The 21875-nt window shown below is 40.8% G+C and overlaps 1 protein-coding gene across 4 annotated transcripts in view; it reads left to right on the top strand.

Annotated features, from left to right (window-relative positions):
• WDR19 (WD repeat domain 19) overlaps positions 1–21875 on the top strand; it is a 45764-nt gene that overhangs the window by 22492 nt on the left and 1397 nt on the right. For 3 of the 4 annotated variants that reach the window (XM_039347361.1, XM_039347350.1, XM_039347370.1), the window contains 15 exons: positions 2153–2210; positions 3629–3775; positions 4516–4598; positions 5433–5516; positions 6000–6146; positions 9190–9314; positions 11352–11464; positions 12713–12781; positions 13591–13668; positions 16247–16343; positions 17181–17305; positions 17676–17757; positions 18461–18611; positions 20165–20294; positions 21251–21327. In XM_039347361.1, coding sequence (XP_039203295.1) covers positions 2153–2210; positions 3629–3775; positions 4516–4598; positions 5433–5516; positions 6000–6146; positions 9190–9314; positions 11352–11464; positions 12713–12781; positions 13591–13668; positions 16247–16343; positions 17181–17305; positions 17676–17757; positions 18461–18611; positions 20165–20294; positions 21251–21327 — 1566 coding nt within the window. Of the gene's footprint in view, positions 1–2152; positions 2211–3628; positions 3776–4515; positions 4599–5432; positions 5517–5999; positions 6147–9189; positions 9315–11351; positions 11465–12712; positions 12782–13590; positions 13669–14641; positions 15467–16246; positions 16344–17180; positions 17306–17675; positions 17758–18460; positions 18612–20164; positions 20295–21250; positions 21328–21875 lie in introns of those variants that run through there. The other variant, XM_039347379.1, reaches the window with a different exon arrangement.

The raw sequence follows: 21875 nt of genomic DNA, 5'->3' as shown, positions 1-21875 counted from the left end.
CATGTGTGGTGCCGCCTCCTGCGCCGTCCGAGGCATAGCTGGCAAGTGGCAGAGATGACGCAGGCGGACTACCGGCTGGGCCACCAGTTGGCCCAGCCCAAGGGAGGTAAGGCACCCGCTGGGCCCCACGTGCGCCAGCAGCCCTCCCTGCACCCGCCGACCTCCCATCTCCCACCCCTGGCCCTCTTTTACTTACATTTTTAGTAGTTGCTCAGCAGAGAAGGGTGGAAGCTTCCAGATAGCTCGCCTTCGCTGCAGACACCTTGCAGCACCGTTTGCAGAATGGGACTTTTGGTGGGCTCAGCAGGGCAGAGACAGCCTGGACAATTCCTATTGGCTTTTGAAAGCCAATAGAATTAGACTCTATTCAAGAGAGTCTATTTTATTGGCTTTCAAAAGCCAAGAGAATAAAAGGGATTAGCACAGTTAAGGAAAAGGGGGGGAAAATGGCGGACTGCGTTGTTTGGCGACCCCCGTGAAATGGTCGTTCGACCCCAAATGGGGTCCCGACCCACAGGTTGAGAACCGCTGAATTAGAAGGTCTTTCTCATTCGTTTAATACCTTTCTAGTGTCAAAGCTGAGACAATTCTCGATTCTTGCAAACGGGCTATTTCTTAGAGCAGGATCCCCAACCCCTGGTTTGTGGACCAGCACCAGTCCACGGCATGCCAGGAAGTGGGCCGCACAAACAAGCCAAACCCCATCCGCGGGCATTGTGCAAAACCACACCCCCTCTGGTCTGCGGGAAAACCTCGCTCCACAGAACCGGTCCCCGGTGCCCGAAAGCTTGGGGACCGCTATCTTAGAGCCTGGACCGGATCCCTGGCCCCTTTCATCTAGCAGTCTGTTGTCAAAACGGCTAATCAACAGCACAAGGAAGCACACCGGTCTCCCAGCAGATGGCTTTTCATTGTCAGTCTCTGCCATCGAGGCTAACAGCCATCGAGCTTCAAAATTTCCACCAATTGATCCCATTGGAAGCCAGAGGCCTCGTTGGTGGTGAGTACCACATCTCGTGTGTGTGTAACGACGCAAATGCCAGGAAGATATTCTGAGGCTGTATTCAGACATCAGGCTCCTTTAATATGTGTCCGTTATACCAGCGATCCCCAACCGTTGCGGCTTGGTGGCCCAGCTTGAGTGGGGGGAGAAGAGGGGAGTGGGCTGTGTGAGCAGAACACGTGCATGTGTGAGCCGGTCCATCACTCATGCGAGTGGAGCTGTGCATGCACGCTGGCCCGCCTCCCACACGGCCCGGTTCCAAACAGACCACAGACCGGTAGTGGACTGCGGGTTGTGGGTTGGGGACTCCTGCATTATACCAAAAAGAGAGAGGGATGTACATTTGTATGTGATGCAATAGTCCATAGTTTGGTCTGTTACATCCTTCCTACTTCAAGCCACAATCTACATAAGTGGTTCTCAACCTGTGGGTCGGGGACCCCATTTGGGGTCGAACGACCATTTCACGGGGGTCGCCAAACAACGCAGTCCGCCATTTTTTTTCCCTTTTCCTTAGCTGTGCTACTCCCTTTTATTCTATTGGCTTTTGAAAGCCAACAGAATAGACTCTCTTGAATAGTCTAATTCTATTGGCTTTCAAAAGCCAATAGGAATTGTCCAGGCTGTCTCTGCCCTGCTGAGCCCGCCAAAAGTCCCATTCTGCAAATGGTGCTGCACCAGTTGAGTAGTCCTCGACTTACGACCGGTTGAGTAGTCCTCGACCTACGACTGGTTGGGGGTCGTGGCATTAAAAATGTTGAGAACCACTGATCTACATAAACATCACATTAATATAAACACCGCTTTCCAAGTTTTACTGCTCTTGCCAGAGGCTTTCAAAACGCTCCCTCTGGACTTTCTTTAAATGTCTTCTTTGTTTTGTAATATTTGACAAGATTCTAAATATTTTTTTACCGGTAATTCATTTTTTCCATACATATATTATTAATTTTTCAACCAACGTGCTGTCTGAGTTTACATGCTAATACATACTTAATTCCTAATCCTTTCTTCTTTCCTCCAGGAAATGGTAAAATAAATTCCAGGTTTGATAATAGTCCGTTTCTTCTTTTTCTTTCAGTCTCATAGTCAATCTGTCCATCTCTGCGCATTCTAAATATTCTAAATATTGCCGACTTTTAATTTTAGGGGTGATTATGTGAATGCTTTGGCCCATTACGAAAAAGGAATCACAGGCAACAAGAAGGTAACAACCTCTTGGTGATTATTTCATGGTGGATATTCACATGTCTAGTTATATTACCTTTATGGTTTAAGATCTCAAATCATTTAAAAACTGATTGTGCCTTGGAAATATTAGAAAAGCTACTGGTCAACTGAGCTGTGAATATTAAAGCAAACCACGTTAGATATTTGCAAATGCATCAAATCTTACGAATTCCTGATTTATTTATTTATTTTACTTAAATCTCCATATCACCATTTGCCAAAGAAAATTAGTTTGTTCTTATGTAGATTCAACGGTACTTCGTATAACTGTTTTTACCCATTTTTACAATAATTGTTTTGTTGAGGCCTCGTTCCGTGAGAAACAAAATAGTCTTTCTTTAGTCGGTGTATTTCAGACTTGATATTATTTACATGCAGTGTGAACAAATGTACTTTTTTATAGGTGAAATAGAATATATAATTCTGAACAGAATAAGTGCTAAACTTTTTAATAAAGTAGTCCTTGACTTACAAGCACAGTTGTAAGTCACAAGTCCTTAATATGTCTGGGTTCCAGACATATTACTAATATATATTGAGTTCCTTTTTCTCTACCTCATTTTTCTAGCCATTGATAAAAAGTATCCTATGTTCTAAAGTATACTGAGTCTTCTTTCTCTTTCATTTTCAATGTCAACCTGTCCATTTCCAGAATTTTTTTTGATTAACTCTTCCTCTGCTGATAATTCTGCATTTTTCCAATGTTGAGCGAATACAATTCTCGCTGCAGCTAATACATGTAATATTAAATATATACATTCTTTCTCATAATTTTCTACAATTATACCTAACAAAAATAATTCTAGCTTAAAAATCTATATGTTATTTTACTCAGTTTCTCTAACCATATACATATTCTTGACCAAAATCTTTTGGCTTTAGGGCATGTCCGCTAAAGATGATAGCACGTGCCTGGTTTTTGTCTACATTTCCAACAGTTGCTAGACATATTTTTAAACATTTTTGCTAACCTCGCCGATATTAAGTGCCATCTGTAAAATATTTTATATAGGTTTTCTGTCTACACCACTGCCTTTGTTATTTTAGATTTTTTTCCCCAAAGGTTTTGCCAGTTTTCTAGTTCTATGTTATGCCCAAAAGTCTTTGCCCATGTCCTCCAGCGAAGTGAAACTGGACATGGAAGACAGAGTTCGTCTTCCAGATGTCCATGGTGGCCGCGTCAGCAAACCGGAAGTCTTTATCATTGTTTCTTTAACTTGTTCCTCTTCCATCTTTAAACTTAACATATATTTATAGAGTTCCTTAATCAGTTTTTCATCTGATATCAATAATATCTGGTCAGATTTTGTCTGGTTTTTTTTAACGGTGCTTTTTTTGCTTTGTTGCAATTTTACGCATCTCTCTCTCTCTCTCTCTCTCTCTCTTGATTGACAGTTCCAAGAACACGATGAGGCTTGTCTGGCCGGAGTCGCGCAGATGGCGGTTCGCATGGGGGACATTCGGCGTGGCGTTAACCAGGCCATCAAGCACCCGAGCAGAACGTTAAAAAAGGACTGTGGGGCTATTTTGGAGAGCATGAAGGTAGCTAATGCACTGCGGTAGAGGTAGACCACAGTTGCTGTCCTGGTTCCGACAGATGAAACTCTTCAAAGAACTTCGAGGCATTGTTTACCTTAAAGAATCTTTTATTCGAGTAGCATAGCATCAGCACGTATATAGGCAAAGCCAAAATCTGAATTCCCCTCTCCTGAGCACATAGTATCAAAGCACAATTCCATCCTCCAGTTAACAGTCATAAATCACATTCTCCAATTAGCTTGAAATGCAGGCTTTCCCTCCAGTTCTCCAACCCGCCATTTCTTATCATCTCTTATTTCAAAAACCTTGGTTCTCACACTAGTGACAGTATTGTTATGTCTAACTAAACACCCGTGCACATTCCTCCTCCTCCCCCCCCCCGTATCCTCTAATTCCAACTCTAATTCTAAGAGTAAAAAATAAGAAGGAAAATGGCCCCCAGGACACTGCAACCGTCATCAGTGTGAGTCAGTTGCCTAGGGTCCAAATTTTGATCACGTGACCACGAGGGACACCGCAAGGGTTGTAAGTGAGAAAAACAGTCATAAGTCACTTTATTCAGTGCCGCCTACTAACGTTGAACGGTCCCTAAATGAATTGTAAGTCGAGCACTACCTGTAGACTGGAGGTGGGGAACTACGATCCCTTTATGATTGTGGATCATTCAGCTGCCAGAATCCCTGAGCCAGCCTGAATTATGCTAAGCTGAAAATCTGTATTGTTATTTTTTTTTTATCCCTTAGCAATTTTCAGAAGCAGCCCAGCTCTATGAAAAAGGACAATATTTTGACAAAGCAGCCTCAGTGTACATCCGTTGCAAAAACTGGTACGTGTTATTTTGCAATTGCAGATAGCAAGCAGCGAAGGCCTGGCTGACTTTCAGGATGATTAAACTGCCCTATCCTTTGTATTGTTATTTGCCTTTCAGACCATTAATAACTTAACACTATGCTAATCCTCTTGTGTCCTGTAATTCATTTGCAGCCATTTTGCAGGCTGAGAAATTGAATTAGCGGTAATGGAGCACTCTGCTTTATTTCATTTTTATTTTTATCCAAGAAGTTCTGGAGAGGCTCAGAGTATAAAACTGGAATAATGTCTCTCATTGTCCTGATGCAGACTGGGGCTTTATTATTCCCATTTATTTATTTGTTGCTCGGTTGCCCGGTAATTGTTGTCATCTAGGTGAGGCACAGCAAAATAAATAAATCTCTCTGTAGCAATACTGAACTTTTGAAAAGAGGCATTTTGTATCCAAGAAGTCTCAAACTCACGATAAAGAGCTGTCGATGTAAGGCACGCATGTTCCATGGCATTATTGCCTCCAGACACACAGTGATGCTAACTATTTTGTACAATTTTAAAATCACGTGTTAATGGGGATGCTGCCACAGTTGTAAGTTTGAATACGGTCATATGTCACCTTTTTTTTTGTCACTTCGACGTGTCGCCTAGCGAATGGTTTTAAGTTGAGCACTGCCTGAATCTAAATAAGATGTCAAATTCCTTTCAAGCTCACCTTTAAAGTTTCAAGACTGATAATGCAGTTCAGCAAATTATCTTTATTCTTGAGACGACGGCGTGAGCGTAACTGAAACGAAACTGGGAAATGCGCCTACTTAATTACACTTACGAAATATAATTTATTCTTGTCGCTCAGGGCCAAAGTCGGTGAGCTTCTTCAGCATGTCTCTTCTCCAAAAATTCACCTTCAGTACGCCAAAGCAAAGGAAGCAGATGGCAGGTACACCTCCCTAGAGTAAAATTTCTGACATGCCTTTTATGCCTGCAGTCATGAGGTCTAGCTACGGTCAGCAGGATTAGATGTGGCAGCCACAACATCCACAAGCTTTTGCTGCTTTTAGCAGAACGATAAGCAATGCATTGTGGTGGAAGCTCTGCCTTCCTTGGGCACAAACACAGCAAATAAAGAAGGGATGGGGTTTTCCTTCTACACCACCCCAATCCAAGAGAGATGGTCACTTTCTCAGTTTGATAGATGATAGATAGATAGATAGATAGATAGATAGATAGATAGATAGATAGATAGATAGATAGATAGATAAGACAGACAGACAGACAGACAGACAGATATGGATGGATGGATGGATATTCCCACGTGTCATTACAATGATTTAATGACCATACTTTCATACATTTAATTTAAAAGTAGCTTTAAAATTCCCATTTTGAATTTACAGTAATGCCCGATGATGTGTCCTTTTAGATACAAAGAAGCTGTTTTGGCCTATGAAAACGCAAAGCAGTGGGACAACGTGATCCGGTTGTATTTGGATCACCTGAATGATCCGGAAAAAGCTGTCAGCATCGTCCGGGAAACCCAGTCTCTTGAGGGAGCCAAGATGGTAGCCAGGTAATTGAGTGATAATTTGGTTATATTTGTATAGAATAGAATTAGAGTAGAGTAGAGTAGAATAGAATAGAGTAGAGTAGAATAGAATAGAATAGAATAGAATAGAATAGAATAGAATATGGAATGGAATGGAATGGAATGGAATGGAAGGGAATAGAATAGAATAAATAGAATTAGAGAAATAGAATAGAATAGAATTAGAGAAAATAGAATAGATATAGAAATAGAATACAATTAGAGAAAATAGAATAGAATAGAATAGAATAGAATTAGAGAAAATAGAATAGAATTAGATAAAATAGAATAGAAATAGAATAGAACAGAATTAGAGAAAATAGAATAGAAATAGAATAGAATAGAATTAGAGAAAATAGAATAGAATTAGAGAAACTAGAATAGAAATAGAATAGAATAGAATTAGAGAAAATAGAATAGAATAGAATTAGAGAAAATAGAATAGAAGTAGGATAGAATTAGAGAAAATAGAATAGAAATAGAATAGAATTAGAGAAAATAGAATAGAAATAGAATAGAGTAGAATTTGAGAAAATAGAATAGAAATAGAATAGAATTAGAGAAAATAGAATAGAAATAGAATAGAATTAGAGAAAATAGAATAGAAATAGAGAAAATAGAATAGAAATAGAATAGAATTAGAGAAAATAGAATAGAAATAGAATAGAATTAGAGAAAATAGAATAGAATAGAATTAGAGAAAATAGAATAGAAGTAGAATAGAATTAGAGAAAATAGAATAGAATAGAATAGATTAGAGAAAATAGAATAGAAATAGAATAGAATTAGAGAAAATAGAATAGAAATAGAATAGAGTAGAATTAGAGAAAATAGAATAGAAATAGAATAGAATTAGAGAAAATAGAATAGAATAGAATTAGAGAAAATAGAAGTAGAATAGAATTAGAGAAAATAGAATAGAATAGAATAGAATAGAGAAAATAGAATAGAAATAGAATAGAATTAGAGAAAATAGAATAGAAATAGAATAGAATTAGAGAAAATAGAATAGAATAGAATAGAATTAGAGAAAATAGAATAGAATTAGAGAAAATAGAATAGAAATAGAATAGAATAGAATTAGAGAAAATAGAATAGAATTAGAGAAAATAGAATAGAATAGAATTGAGTGGATTCTTTAAAAATTTAATAGGTCTAGGAATATCTAAATTAATGATTTAATAGATTTAGGAATATAACAAAATTAAATGCGTGGAGATACATTAGACTGACTTGAATACATGAATGAATGAAGGCATGAAGGCACGCATGCTGTGTTCTCCTTTCCCTACCTTACATTCCCAGGGAGTTAAGATGAAGTCAGCTTGAGCTTCTAATGTCGCCTTTAACTCCCATGCTTAAAATATCTTTTGGTAAACGTCACTACATGTAAGGTCATCACGGTGGATTTCCAGAAAAGCCCCGACACGTTTATTTCCTAATGTCATTGCAGGAATAATTGTCAGGATTAATTGAGTCTTCCCCAATGTGTGTCTCGTACGAGTCTTTGTGTCAAAAAGTCAAGACAGGGGCTGTGACCTCAAATTCAAAGCCCTACTTCTTTTTTGCATCGTAGCAGGACTTTGATCGCATCGTCACCGCTCTCCTCCTGACTTTTTTGACCTAACTGATGTCAAAGATGGTTCAACTCTCTGTTCCACAGAATGCAAAGCCCTGTTTATTTGGAACAACTAACACATTCACAACTGCCGCCCACTTGGTTTTCATCCTTTTTCATGCTGGGCAAGACGCTGCCTTATTTGTGCCTGTGATGCTTTAGAGGTGGGGGACCTAAATTCATATTTAATCATAGTCCAGGGGTATGTTCCCCCCTCCCCATTGAGAAATATACAATATCTGGGATGATTGGACTAGGTCTGACTGCCATTTTTACAAGCTAAAAAGCAATTAACCCGCGAATCTTTGGCTGTCTTTGCTGTTAATAATTTTGTGAGTTCTTGCTGCCAGCATATCTCGGGAACAAGAGTATTCCTCTGGGTTTTTGTTTTTTTTTTTAATAGAGAGATAATCTACAAGGCACGTTTTGTCTTAAATTGTGGAGCCCTGGGCAGCCTCTAGAGATGTTACACTGATTTAATAATGATAATAAAAACGATCGGTTTAGAGAGGTGGAAAAAACTCTTCTGCGGTGGCATTTATTTTTGCATTCAAATTTTGCGCCTTTTTTTTTTTTTTTTTGAATTGCTACCTCATCTGCCTGGGAATCGTAAAGCAGCCCAAATGTTGGAGATGTGGAAATCTAGATGCAACTTATTTTCATATTTGGTGGACTTGTAGAGATATTAAAGCTTTTTGGATTAAGATTTGGTGGAATATTCAAAAGATTTTTAAGAGAAAGATAAAGTTTACTCCGCAATTGTTTTTGTTGGGTATTATTGTAGATTTTGATGTTAAAAGAAATTAATTTGATGTTGAACCTTATAACAGCTGCAAGATTATTGGTGGGGCAATATTGGAGGAAAAACCTATTGCCTACTTTGGAAGAATGGATACTTAAAGTGTCTAATTTAGCAGACATGGCGAAAATCTCCGCCTATTTGAAGGATCATTCACAAAAAAAATATATTATGGTTTGGAGAAGATGGATTGATTATATTCAGAAGAAATATGAGATTGAAAAGTATTATCTTGCTTTTGAGTAAATTCTAGATCAGTGGTTCTCAACCTGTGGGTCGGGACCCCATTTGGGGTCGAATGACCATTTCACGGTCGCCAAACAACGTAGTCCGCGATTTTTTTCCCCTTTTCCTTAGCTGTGCTATTCCCTTTTATTCTATTGGCTTTCAAAAGCCAATAGGAATTGTCCAGGCTGTCTCTGCCCTGCTGAGACCGCCAAAAGTCCCATTCTGCAAATGGTGCTGCAGCAGTTGAGTAGTCCTCGACTTACAACCGGTTGGGGGTCGCGGCATTAAAAAGGTTGAGAACCACTGGTCTAGATAATTATTATTGGTTTTAATTATTTTACTTTTCCTGTTTTAAAAAACAACGAAGCCTTTATTTTTCTCAGATTCTTTCTGCAGCTGGGTGATTACGAGTCTGCCATCCAGTTTTTAGTGATGTCCAAGTGTAACAACGACGCTTTCGCCCTGGCCCAGCAACACAATAAGATGGAGCTGTATGCCGACATCATTAGTGAGTCTTGCAGCCTAATAAAATTCTACACAGCAGGTAGAAGAAGAAGCAAGGGGGACACATTTTATTTATTGATTCACTTTTAGTTGCCCCCTATATTTGCCCTGGGGCTGCTCTAGGCAACTCTAGGCAGCTCAAGGTTGACTCAGCCTTCTATCCTTCCGGGTTAGGTAAAATGAGGACCCAGATTGTTGGGGGCAATGTAAATATATATATATATACATTGCTTACTGGTGTACACTGCTTAGAGAGTGCTTGCACTTAAAGCGGTATATAAGTCTCATAAATAAATAAATAAATAAATAAATAAATAAATAAATAAATAAAACTTGCCACAGATTGCAAGACAGGCACAAGCATGTCATCGTTGCGTGAGATATTGAGAGCCAGGTATGGGCTGCCAACATTTGTGTGATGATGTCCTTGTGCACTTGTCACGTTGGCATTGTCTCAGTATGTTTGCAGGTATCCTGGTTCAAAGGTTTTAGCGGTAAATTAGCTTTTAACTTGACTGCAATGCATAATAATAATAATAAAAAAAAATTGGAAGGGACCTTGGAGGTCTTCTAGTCCAACCCCCTGCTCAGGCAGGAGACCCTACACCATTTCGGACAAATGGCTGTCCAGTCTCTTCTTAAAAACTTCCAGTGTTGGAGCATTCACCGCTTCTGGTGCAGGTTGTTCCACTGGTTAATTGTTCTCACTGTCAGGAAGGGGGCTGCTATTGAAAATTTACTGAATACCTTTGGCTTACGACCACAACTGAGCCCCAAAATTTCTGTTGCTAAGCTAAGTTAGCAACGCGGTTGTTAAGTGCATCTGGCTTCCCCCGTTGGCTTTGCTTGTCAGAAGGTCGTAAAAAGGGGATCATGTGACCCCGGGGACACCGCGACCGTCATAAATACGAGTCAGTGGCCAAGCGTCTCAATTTTGATCACGTGACCATGGAGATGCTGCAAAGGTCGTCGGTGTGAAAAGCGGTCATAAGTCCCTTTTTTCCAGTGCCTTTGCAATTTCGAACGGTCACTAAATGAACGGTTGTAAGTCGAGGACTACGTGTGCGCGTAACGCTCAGTTACTTCCTAACATTTTGCTAGGAAGCACAGCACAACTGTCTTAACTCATCAAGTTTAACTCATCAAATTTAAGTTTTCCTTAAATTCTCTGGTAAATTATATCCTATTATAATTAGAAATTGTAAAGTTAGCGGTTCCTTCACTTTTTTTTTTTTTGGTAAATGATTCTTTATTAATGCTTGGAGACTGCTGCTGGTGGACTTCAACTTCCCAAATATTTCTAATCCCCTGTGAAAAGGCATATTTTCAGCGCCTAGCCCAGATGTAGGCAACCTTGGCTCTTTTATGACTGGTGGACTTCAACTCCCAGAATTCCTGAACCAGCCATGCTGAGGGGAAAGGGAGAGGTTTCCAGGCTGAGCCAAGCTGGCTCAGGAATTCTGGGAGTTGAAGTCCACCAGTCATAAAAGAGCCAAGGTTGCCTACCCCTGATCTTGAGGAACCTATGAAAGCATAATTAATGTTAATTAATGTAGACTTTATTAGTTTAGAGCAGGGGTAGGCAACCTTGGCTCTTTTGTGACTTGTGGACTTCAACTCCCAGAATTCCTGAGCCAGCCATGCTGAGGGGAAAGGGAGAGGTTTCCAAGCTGCCTCAGGAATTCTGGGAGTTGAAGTCCACGAGTCATAAAAGAGCCAAAGTTGCCTACCCCTGACCTAGAGGAACCTATGAAAGCATAATTAATGTTAATTAATGTAGACTTTATTAGTTTAGAGCAGGGGTAGGCAACCTTGGCTCTTTTATGACTCGTGGACTTCCACTCCCAGAATTCCTGAGGAGAAATGGAGAGGTTTGAAGTTGAGAGTTGAAGTCCACGAGTCATAAAAGAGCCAGGGTTGCTTATCCCTGGCCTAGGAGATGAAATTGGTGTGTGTAAGACCTTGTAAGTCTCGCTTGTTGAGTGTTGTTCCATTCAGGGGAAGAAAGAGAAATGTCCCTTTTGCTCCCCTCCCATTCCAGGTTCTGAAGAAACCTCTAACGACGACTACCAAAGCATCGCCTTGTATTTTGAGGGAGAAAAGAAGCATTTTCAGGCTGGCAAATTCTTCCTGCTCTGTGGTCAATATTCCAGGGTCAGCACAACCTTACTAAAATCGGATCAAACGTCCTGAGAATTCTGGAGGACCATCCCTCAATTTCTCTTTTCTCTGTTTTGAGGGGAATTGGGTGGGATTCTCTTTGCATGTAGTGCTAGGAAAAGCTTGAGCAATAGCGATAGCACTTAAGACTTATATACCGCTTCGTAGCGTTTTACAGCCCACTCTAAGCGGTTTACAGAGACAGCCTGTTGCCCTCTGCAGTGGGCAGAATGAAGGAAGGAAGGAAGGAAGGAAGGAAGGAAGGAAGGAAGGAAGGAAGGAAGGAAGGAAGGGGGAGGGAAGGAGGGAGGAAGGAAGGGGGAGGGAGGGAGGGAGGAAGGAAGGGAGGGAATAGCAATAGCAGTTAGACATATATCGCTTCATAGTGTTTTACAGCCCTTTCTCTGTGGGTAGAGTTAAAGAAGGAAGGAAGGGAGGGAGGGAGGGAATAGCAATAGCACTTAAGACTTATATACTGCTTCATAGGAATTTAAAGATTAGTATAATATTTGGGCTAACCTGTTGACTATATATGTGTGTGTGTGTGTCTGTGTGTGTTTGTGTGTATATATATATATATATATATATATATATATATATATATATATATACACACACACACACACACACACACACACACATACACACACACAATGATCAGATGTTGGGTTGATTTGATTATCAGGTAGAGATCCTCTCACCTAGAATATTTGTTTATTTAATATAGTATTTTTGTTAAAGTGGGGTGGAAAAGCTTATTACTATTTGTAGCTCTGTTATGCAAAGGGGATGAAAATTTATCAGTTTTTCTTATTTTTTTTTTCTCAGCATGTAGCCAAGGTGGATTCTGTATAAATAATGTTAAATTTATTTGATATTTGGGTTGTTTTTTCCCCCCCTTTCTTGAACCCATGTTTTTCTCTTTATGTTATTGTCGTTAGCGTAGGATGTATATTTTTCTGGGTTTTTTTGTTTTGCATTTTATTCTTGTTGATAAAACAAAACAAATATCTATATATCTATATCTATATCTATCTATCTATCTATCTATCTATCTATCTATCTATCTATCTATCTGTATGTAAAAGTGTTTCTTCTAGTAGAAAACGTAACAGCACATGCAATTCTAATCTCTTGTTTCTATTATTCTAATTTGCTATAAAGGTATTATTGATTACCTGAAGGGAAGATGTGGGGGAAATAAATTATTAGGCATTTAATGGTGTGTGGTCTCTTTTCCAGGCGCTGAAGCACTTTCTGAAAAGTCCCAATACAGATGATAATATGGCCATAGACATGGCAATAGAAACGGTAAGATAAACGACATTTAGGAAGAAGAAATGCATCTGACCTTTTTTTTTTTTTTAATTTAAAATTCAATGCCAGCGCTACACTAAATTGTAATGTAATGCAACCTTATATTTTACAACAACTTTTACACTTTCGGAACCAAAATTTATACTGGTTATTTTCAATATGCAATGAATGGAAGGCTCCCTCCTGGTGAATTATTTGTAAAAAGTCCTCAGTTGGAAGGGAACTTGGAGGTCATCTAGTCCACCTCCACCCCACCCCCCCTTGCTCAGGCAGGAAACCCTATGCCATTTCAGACAAATGGCTGTCCAGTCTCTTCTTAAAAACTTCCAATGTTGGAGCATTCACAGTGTTGTGGTTCCGGCTAATGAAACATTCCAAAGAACTTCCAGGCATTTATTTTCCTAAAAGTCTTTTATTGTTACAAAATGTCGGCACAGGCACAACGGAGGGATGCTAGGATCTAAATTCTCTTCCTCTGAGCAGTTAAATTATCAGCGTGTTCCCTCCCTAAATTAGCTGTCATATCTCACATTATCCAATTAGTGTGAAGGTCAAAGGTTTTCTTTCTCTTTCTTTCCCGGGCTTTACCACCAACGCCCCTCCTGCTCTTTATTAACCCCATATTTACCAGACAATTCCGTCAAAAGCAAGAATATACAATATTTGCAGCGTTGACACACAGCTTCTGGAGGCAGGTTGTTTAGAAGTTGTGAATGCTCCAACACTGGAACTTATAAAAGTCGACTCTCCGTTATTTTTCCCTGCCTGTGTGATGTTGTTCCATTCGCTTGTTTTCGGAGCAGGTGGGCCAAGCAAAGGATGAAGCCCTGACTGACCAGCTGATAAATTACCTTATGGGTGAGAATGATGGCATACCAAAGGTAGGGCATTCCAGGCAGAACTTCTAATCTTTTTTTTTCCCCAACTATAGCTGCAGCATGTTTAATTTTTACAAAATGGTTTACTGGCGAGTATAGGTTGAACCTTTGTCATAATATTTACAGTGAATTCCTACAATAGGAATATTTGGAATTATTGTTGTTAGTTGCGAAGTCGTGTCCCACTCATCGCAACCCCATGGACCATGTTCCTCCAGGCCTTCCTGTCCTCTGCCATCTTCTGGAGTCCATTTAAGCTCACGCCTGCTGCTTCAGTGACTCCCTCCAGCCACCTCATTCTCTGTCATCCCCTTCTTCTCTTGCCTTCCATCTTTCACAGCATCAGGCTCTTCTCCAGGGAGTCCTTCCTTCTCATTAGGTGGCCAAAGTACTTGAGTTTCAACTTCAGGATCTGGTCTTCTAAAGAGCAGTCCAGGTTGATCTCCTCTAGGACTGACTGGTTTGATCATCTTGCAGTCCAAGGGACTCGCAGGAGTCTTTTCCAGCACCAGAGTTCAAAGGCCTCCATTCTTTGGCGCTCAGCCTTTCTTATGGTCCAACTTTCACAGCCATCCATTGCAACTGGGAAAACCAGTTGAACTGGTTTTCAACTGGGAGTTGAAGTCCACAGGTCTTAAAAGTTGCCAGAGTTGGACACCTCTGATCTGAAAACTGAGCTATGGATGCTGTGGCTTTTTTAAAAAAATAAAAATAAATCCTTTCCTCTTATATACCATACAGAAGTAACATTGAATTTGGCTCAAATTATGACACAATCCACAAACAAATTGCATATTCCTCCTCCCAGTGCAGTAAACAGCCCCTGCCGATAGTTTGAAACAAATAACTATTTTTAAAGGCTGCGTTGTGTTAATCTAATTTAATCTTGATCTTATTTTTTTTTCCTGCCAGTTGTTTTGTTTTCTTACCCAAACCTCGTTTTGTTTTTCTAATCGCTTTACTGTAACTTCTGTAGTCTGTTTCTGTGAGTATGTTTTAATTATTCTAAACCGTGATAGTCGTTACTTCATGTCTGAAAAAAATTCCCTGGGCCTGTGTGTTGTAGAGCCTGTGAATTCGTGACACCTTCCTCCCAAATGTGCTGCCCCTGTGACACAAATAGTGGGCAAACACCTGGACCCAAAGCCTGATGCTTTTTAAAGAGACTTTATTAAGCTAGAATTGGGCTATTGTCAGTAGTTTTCATAGCAATATGTATTTAGATCACAGTTCGTTCAATTAGCTGTAGAGACTAAGGGTGATAAACTTAACAGAAATACGCAGGAGTCAGTGGTTAGCCAAAGAGAGATCAAATATTCTTTTGAAACAGTCCCAGAAAACAAGATACTCTTTGGAAACATCACAGCGATATAAGAAAAAGGAGAACACAAAGAGACTTGCAGGATTCTCCTACAGCTCTAAATTAAATAGGGAACTCTTATCTTTCTGAAGTAGGACTACAAAAACATTGAGATCAAATATTCAAATAAGACTATAAAATGAGAGCAGAACCCCCCCCCCCTTGTAACATCACTTATGACGTTGCTTAGTTTGGTAATGAAACGTCTGCAAGAAAACAACCAAGCTCAGAGAACACCAAGGACCCCTCAATTTTTTAAAATTTATGATGTTTAGTTTCTGGCAGATTGCAAAATCACTTGATGCTGCTGCGCTATGTTCATATTATATATGTCAAGAGAGAAGAGAAGAGAAGAGAAGAGTGAATGGGAATAGAATAGAATAGAATAGAATAGAATAGAATAGAATAGAATAGAATAGAATAGAATAGAATAGAATAGAATAGAATATAGAATAAAATATAGAATAGAATAGAATAGAATAGAATAGAATAGAATAGAATAGAATAGAATAGAATAGAATAATGGGAATGAAAGAATGGAATGGAATGGAATAGAATAGAATAATAGGAATAGGAATAAAAATAGAGATAGAGATAGAAATAGAAATAGAGATGAGATGAGATAGAAAATATAGAATAATAGAATAGAATAGAATAGAATAGAATAGAATCAGAATAAAATAGAATAACAGAGTTGGAAGGGACCTTGGAGGTCATCCAGTCCAACCCCCTGCTCAGACAGGAAACCCTATACCATTTCAGACAAATGGCTGTCCAGTCTCTTCTTAAAAACCTCCAATGTTGGAGCATCCACAACCTCTGGAGGCAAATCGTTCCACTGATTAATTGTTCTAACTGTCAGGAAATTTCTTCTTAATTCTGAGTTGCTTCTGTCCTTGATTAGTTTCCAAATTTGTCAGTTACGCGCCTTTTTGTTTTCACCTTGCCATGAGAGTAAGGGGGGTGGGGGAAGGAAAGGTGATGCTTCGAATGGATTACTTAGAGAAACAAAACCTCTCCAGTTCCGCGGAAAGTTGACGGTAGAGCCATCGATGGTTTTTAAAAGCTAATTGCATCATTAAAAATGTTGCACGGCGCCATTGCTCGCTGCGCACTTAATCTGAACAAATGCAAGCTGTTTATTGGACGAAGCCTTCTTAAAATCCCACAGCTGTGACTAGGCATACTCTGAAATGCAGTTTTCTTTTTGTTCCAATGGAGGAAGCCAAATATCTCTTCCGGCTGTACATGGCATTGAAGCAATACCGGGAAGCTGCTCGGACGGCCATCATCATCGCTCGAGAAGAACAGTGCGCAGGTACGGCCCTTTGGGTGGGTTCATTTGTGGGCAACAGACCTGACCAAAACGACACAGGAGGTCACGTGTGAAAGAAGTGGGACACTAGGACATTCGTCTTTCCACTGTTAAACTTAAAATTAAAGGTGGAGTTTATATTTCAGCGTCTACTCTCCTGTTTATGAAGAGTGCTGCCTGTGATTTCCCTTGCTTTTATTCAAGGACGGGGGTGTCCAATCTTGTCAGCTTTAAGACTTGTGGACTTCTTCAGGCAGCATGTGGATTTCAGCTCCCAGAATTCTTCAGGCAGCATGTGGATTTCAGCTCCAAGAATTCTTCAGGCAGCATGTAGATTTCAGCTCCCAGAATTCTTCAGGCAGCATGTGGATTTCAGCTCCCAGAATTCTTCAGGCAGCATGTGGATTTCAGCTCCCAGAATTCTTCAGGCAGCATATGGACTTCAACTCCCAGAACTGAAGTCCACAGGTCTTAAAGTTGACAAGGTTGGACACCCCAGCTCAAAGAGGTGTAACCTCTTTTTCTATGATAGTTTAACCTCAAAAATGCTCAGCACATCTCATTTAGAGTGTAAAGTAATTAAAAGATAAATCTATTTTTTTTTTACTATTAAGTTTTTACAAGCTGACTTTTTCCTTCTGCTGCTGGAATTTGACATTTTACATTCAAGCACTCAGCTCAAGTGAACTTGTGGCTAAAGACATTGTGGCTGTAATGTCTTGACAAATCAGTCACCAAGTTTTAATATTTTGCTTGACCTGAAAGCGTTTGAGAAGAGCCTAAATATTTCACTGAAATTTAATTGCTGATTTGGTTGTTGTTGTTTTTCCTTTTAAAAAGGACACTATCGAAAAGCCCACGATGTTCTCTTCAGTATGTATTTGGAATTAAAAGCACAGAAGATAAAAATACCCTCTGAGATGGCTGCCAACCTGATGATTCTACACAGTTACATTTTAGTGAAGGTAACTACTTGGATTATGTATATATTTAACACAGAAAGATTGGGGCAAAACTCACTGAACAAATGTCTCACTTAGCGACAGAAAGTTTGGGCTCCATTGCCGTCGTATCTCGAGGACTCTGTATCAGGACCTCAAACTGGAACAGGCCTGCCTCTGTAATAACAACTCTCCTTTGCTTAAGATCTACATAGTACAATAAGTTGAAGGAGTAATCAACTCAAGGACTCGTAGCAAAGAATATGACTCTAAAATTCTGTCAATAGCCATGGAGCTCAACAAATCCTTTAAAATGATAATCTGCTTTTTCATTTTTTACTCTGGATGGCTTCTAAATATTATGAACAATGCTTAACTCACATGTGTGTTTCAGATTCATGTAAAACGGGGGGACCACCTGAAAGGAGCACGTATGCTCATCCGTGTCGCTAACAATATCAGCAAGTTTCCTTCTCGTAAGTGTTATCCAAACCAGAAATCTCTCTCCTTTGAGGGATTCAGGGATATTTTATTTTGAGCACTGCAGTTTTTGTGAAAATTGTTGTGTTAAGCTGCTTAATATGATTCCCATTTTGTCGTACTGGTTTAATTTCCTTGATAAGGTGATCAATTATCTTCTAATCTCCTGTGAGATTTTATTTTATTGTTGGAAGCATAACAATTTACCACACAGGTTGAAGGGATTTTTCAACTTCTCTAGACATTATTATAAATAGATTAAAATTTAATTATTGCCTGCATCTTGTAGAGCAAGCGTCTTCAAACTTGGCCCCTTTATGACTGATGGACTTCAACTCCCAGAATTCCTCAACCAGGCATGTGTGCCTGGCTGAGGAATTCTGGGAGTTGAAGTCCACCAGTCATAAAAGGGCCAAGTTTGAAGGCCCCCTGATGTAGAGATTGCTGAATCAATAAATTGATTGGTGATTGGAAATTGTTCCCAATGTGCATTATCTATACACTTGTCTTAAATATCATTGCTGTGGTGTTATCTCTTTGACTCTCATCTCTAAATGGTCTCTTGTTCAAATTCTGGGAGGTTAAATTTTATCAGCAGCAACTCTGTAAAATCCAGAACGTTTGGACTGCCAATTGACATGGAGCACCTTAAATTATAAAATTTCTTTGCAGGTTGATGTCTGTTGTTTTAACTTTCAGATATTGTGCCCATCCTGACCTCAACGGTAATTGAATGTCACAGGGCAGGGCTGAAAAAATCAGCTTTTAGTTTTGCTGCCATGCTGATGAGACCAGAATATCGGAATCAAATTGACCCTAAGTACAAAAGGAGAATTGAAACACTAGTTCGGTGAGCTTATGGTTATTTTGTCTAACCAAGGTTTGGGAACGCACTGATGCATAACTGGACTTGTAAGACAATCTGATTTAATCCGTCATCTTGTGCATAATTACTTAGGAGTTAATCCCAGTGAATTTAGGGAAATTTACTTCTGGTAAATGGGCATAAAAGTGAAGGGGTTTTTTTTTGTTTTAAAATAATACATAAATAAGATCAGGAGGATGTTTTTGCAGGCAAGCACTACTGTGAACCAACACACCGGAAGTGGTGCCATAGAACAGAGGTCCCCAACCTTTTGGGCACCAGGGACCGGTTTTTCCACGGACCTGAGAGTGCCTGGTTTTGTGTGTTGCCTGCATCCCGCGGATGGGGCTTTGCTTGTTTGTGCGGCCCAGTTGCTGGCATGCCTTGGCCCAGTACTGGTCCACAGACTGAGGGTTGGGGACCCCTGCCATAGAAAATCCCGCCAAATGTGAAGATGCCAAAGGAGTACCGCTAGTGAAGTTCAGGGCTCGTGGTTCAACCATCAGTCCAGATGTCCACTGTGAAATGTTACCAAAACTCAGACGAGCCATCCATAACAAGTGTCGGGGCCTGCTGACTTCCAGTGTGGTGTCGGTTCATGACAATGCTCGCCTGCACACCGCTAGATGCACCTGAGAACCTTTGAAGCCGTTCCGTTGGGATGTTTTTGATCAACCCCCTCCTTTAGCCCAGATTTGGCACCGAGCGACGACTACTAAGGAATTTCAAATCTTGTAAGACGTTACGACAAGTGCCTCGATTTTCTAATCTGTATAATAAAGGTTCTGTATCTGCGAGTGTGTTCTGTCCCAGCCTACGTGAGTCCTTGTTATGCTCACAAGGAGAAACCCCTCTTCCAACCAGCAGGCTGGAACCGCAGGAAAAAACCAATTCCCTTTTATTATTCACAGTCCTGAGTCAACGTCCAAGGCAAACAAAATACAGTTCGCAGAAACTCGATCCTCAATACAAACGGTTGCCTTTGGCAACCAGCACCTCCCACACCTTCCCTTTTATTATGCAGCCAAGGCGTGACTTCCTAATGCCTTCTCCTTTGCCTTTGGAGCCGCCCCATTGCATCCCTCTGTCCTACTCGCTTCTCTTGCCTGTGCATTCGTGCATCCTGGATATCTCCCAGCTGTTCTTCAGCACTGTCCAACTCAGACTCCCAGCACAGCTGTGTCTCAGCCTGAGCGTGAGTAGAGGGGCCAGGCTCCTCATCCGACTATAAATCTTGTAGCTCCTCAGAGCCTTCCTCTGACTCTGATGTCACTCCAGGCCCCTCTTCCTCCTCCTCTGATTCCCCTGACTCACCTCCCAGGTCCACTGGCTGGCGAGGAATCTCAACAGAGTGTCTGTCATGGATAACCAAGCAGAGGTTTATTTCGTAGATCGGAGGGCCAAGAACCTTAACGAAGCTCCTTGCAATGTGAGCAGAGCCTGGCTACTCAAGCACAATATATTTTTATGCAAAGAAAACTTTTGAGAAGTAAAAAAATTGACCGGTTCTTAATGGGCTCCTTACGTTTTGTTACCAGGCGGCCGGACACCTCCGAAGGGGAAGGGGAGGAACCAACCACACCCTGCCCGTATTGTGAATTCATGCTCCCCGAATGTGAACTTCTGTGCCCGGGCTGTAAAAACAACCTCCCGTATTGCATTGCGACGGTGAGTACATAACTATGAGCAACTCAAGAGATCAGGACTCGACTTTTTCGTCTTTCAGCTCCTGAAGCGAAGCCTCCGAGTGCAACTATGGGCAGGTCCTCGACTTACAACAGTTTGTTTAGTGACCGTTCAAAGTTAACAATGGCACTGAAAAAAAGGGACACGTGGCCGTTTCTCCCGCTTAACGACCGATGCAGCAGTCCCGCGATTTACATTTGGGATGCTTGACAACTGATTCGCGTTTATGACGGTCGCAGCATCCCAGGCTCACCCGATCCCCTTCTCGCGACCTTCTGCCAAGCAAAGGTCAAAGAGGAAGCCAGATGGACTTCACAAGGGTTGTTCCTAACTTTTAACAATTGCAGCGGGTCGCTTAACAAATGCAGCATGAAAAGGGATAAAACGGGGGGGGGGGGCCAAAACTCCACTTCTCGCTCAGCAGTGTCAGTTTTGTGCACAGTTGTGGTTGTAAGCCGAGGACTGTCTACACGTTGCATTTTGAAACTTAGCTCTCGAGAGACAGAATCTCGATTTTTGCGCTTCCGCAGGGCTCCGTGTCGCATTGAGATTTGCTTCCCCGCATATTGATTAATACAATTAATTCCAAGCAAGGTGTCAACGCTGCTAACATCGGATGTTTTTGCATTGACAACAGATGGCGATGCGGCCATTTTCTTCTTCTTGCTTTTAGAGTCAGATAATGCTGGGAGGTGGGGGGAATGTGCACGAGAGTCTAGCTAGACATAGTAACACTGGACCTAGTGTGCGAACCAAGGTTATTGAAAGAAGAGATGGTAAAGAATTGGCCGGCTGGAGAGCTGGAGGGGAAGCCGGCGTTTCAAACTGATTGGGGAAATATGATTTATGACTGTTAACTGGAGGAGGGAATTGTGCTTTGATACTAGGTGCCAGTCTAAAACCTGACTTGTTTCCCCCCCCCCCTGCAATTCTTCCAGGGACGACACATGGCCAGAGACGACTGGACGCTATGCCCCCGTTGCGAGTTCCCTGCACTCTATTCCGATTTCAAAAAGTAAGTTGTCATCTTTTTTAAAATTCTCAAATGATTTACCTGCGAAGGATGTTCTCCGTTGCAGCGGCCTGCAACAAAATTCTGATTTCTACCCAGTTGAAATTAATCCCGCTTATTTCTCTGTGGCTGTTGTTGACTGTCTGCCGTTCTCCTTTTCACATCCTTTTTTTTAATCGCTTTCCTGTTCCCAAATAATTTTATTTCGGCTAACAGCAGCCAAAGAGAAGTTGGTTGCTGCCTTTTGTGTTTGGAGGACCATGATCAATCTTCGCCAAAAGCTCCATTGCAAAAAATGCCCCATTGGTTGTATTAGGACTGATCTGGCACCATATACTGTATATACAGCTGTGTTTGAGGTTTTTTTTTATTAAGTCATGGTTGATTGTTGTTAATTGCGAAGTTGTGTCCGACCCATCGCGATCCCATGGACCACGTTCCGCCAGGCCTTCCGGTCCTCTACCATCTTCTGGAGTCCCTTTAAGCTCACGCCTGCTGCTTCAGTGACTCCATCCAGCCACCTCCTTCTCTGTCATCCCATTCTTCTCTTG

Source organism: Crotalus tigris, unplaced genomic scaffold (genome assembly GCF_016545835.1).
Source record: "Crotalus tigris isolate CLP2741 ecotype Arizona unplaced genomic scaffold, ASM1654583v1 scf7180000017559.9942113025:1136094, whole genome shotgun sequence".
NCBI lineage: Eukaryota > Metazoa > Chordata > Lepidosauria > Squamata > Viperidae > Crotalus > Crotalus tigris.
The sequence above is the reverse complement of the archived record's forward strand: the minus strand, read 5'-3'. Positions and strand labels throughout refer to the sequence as shown.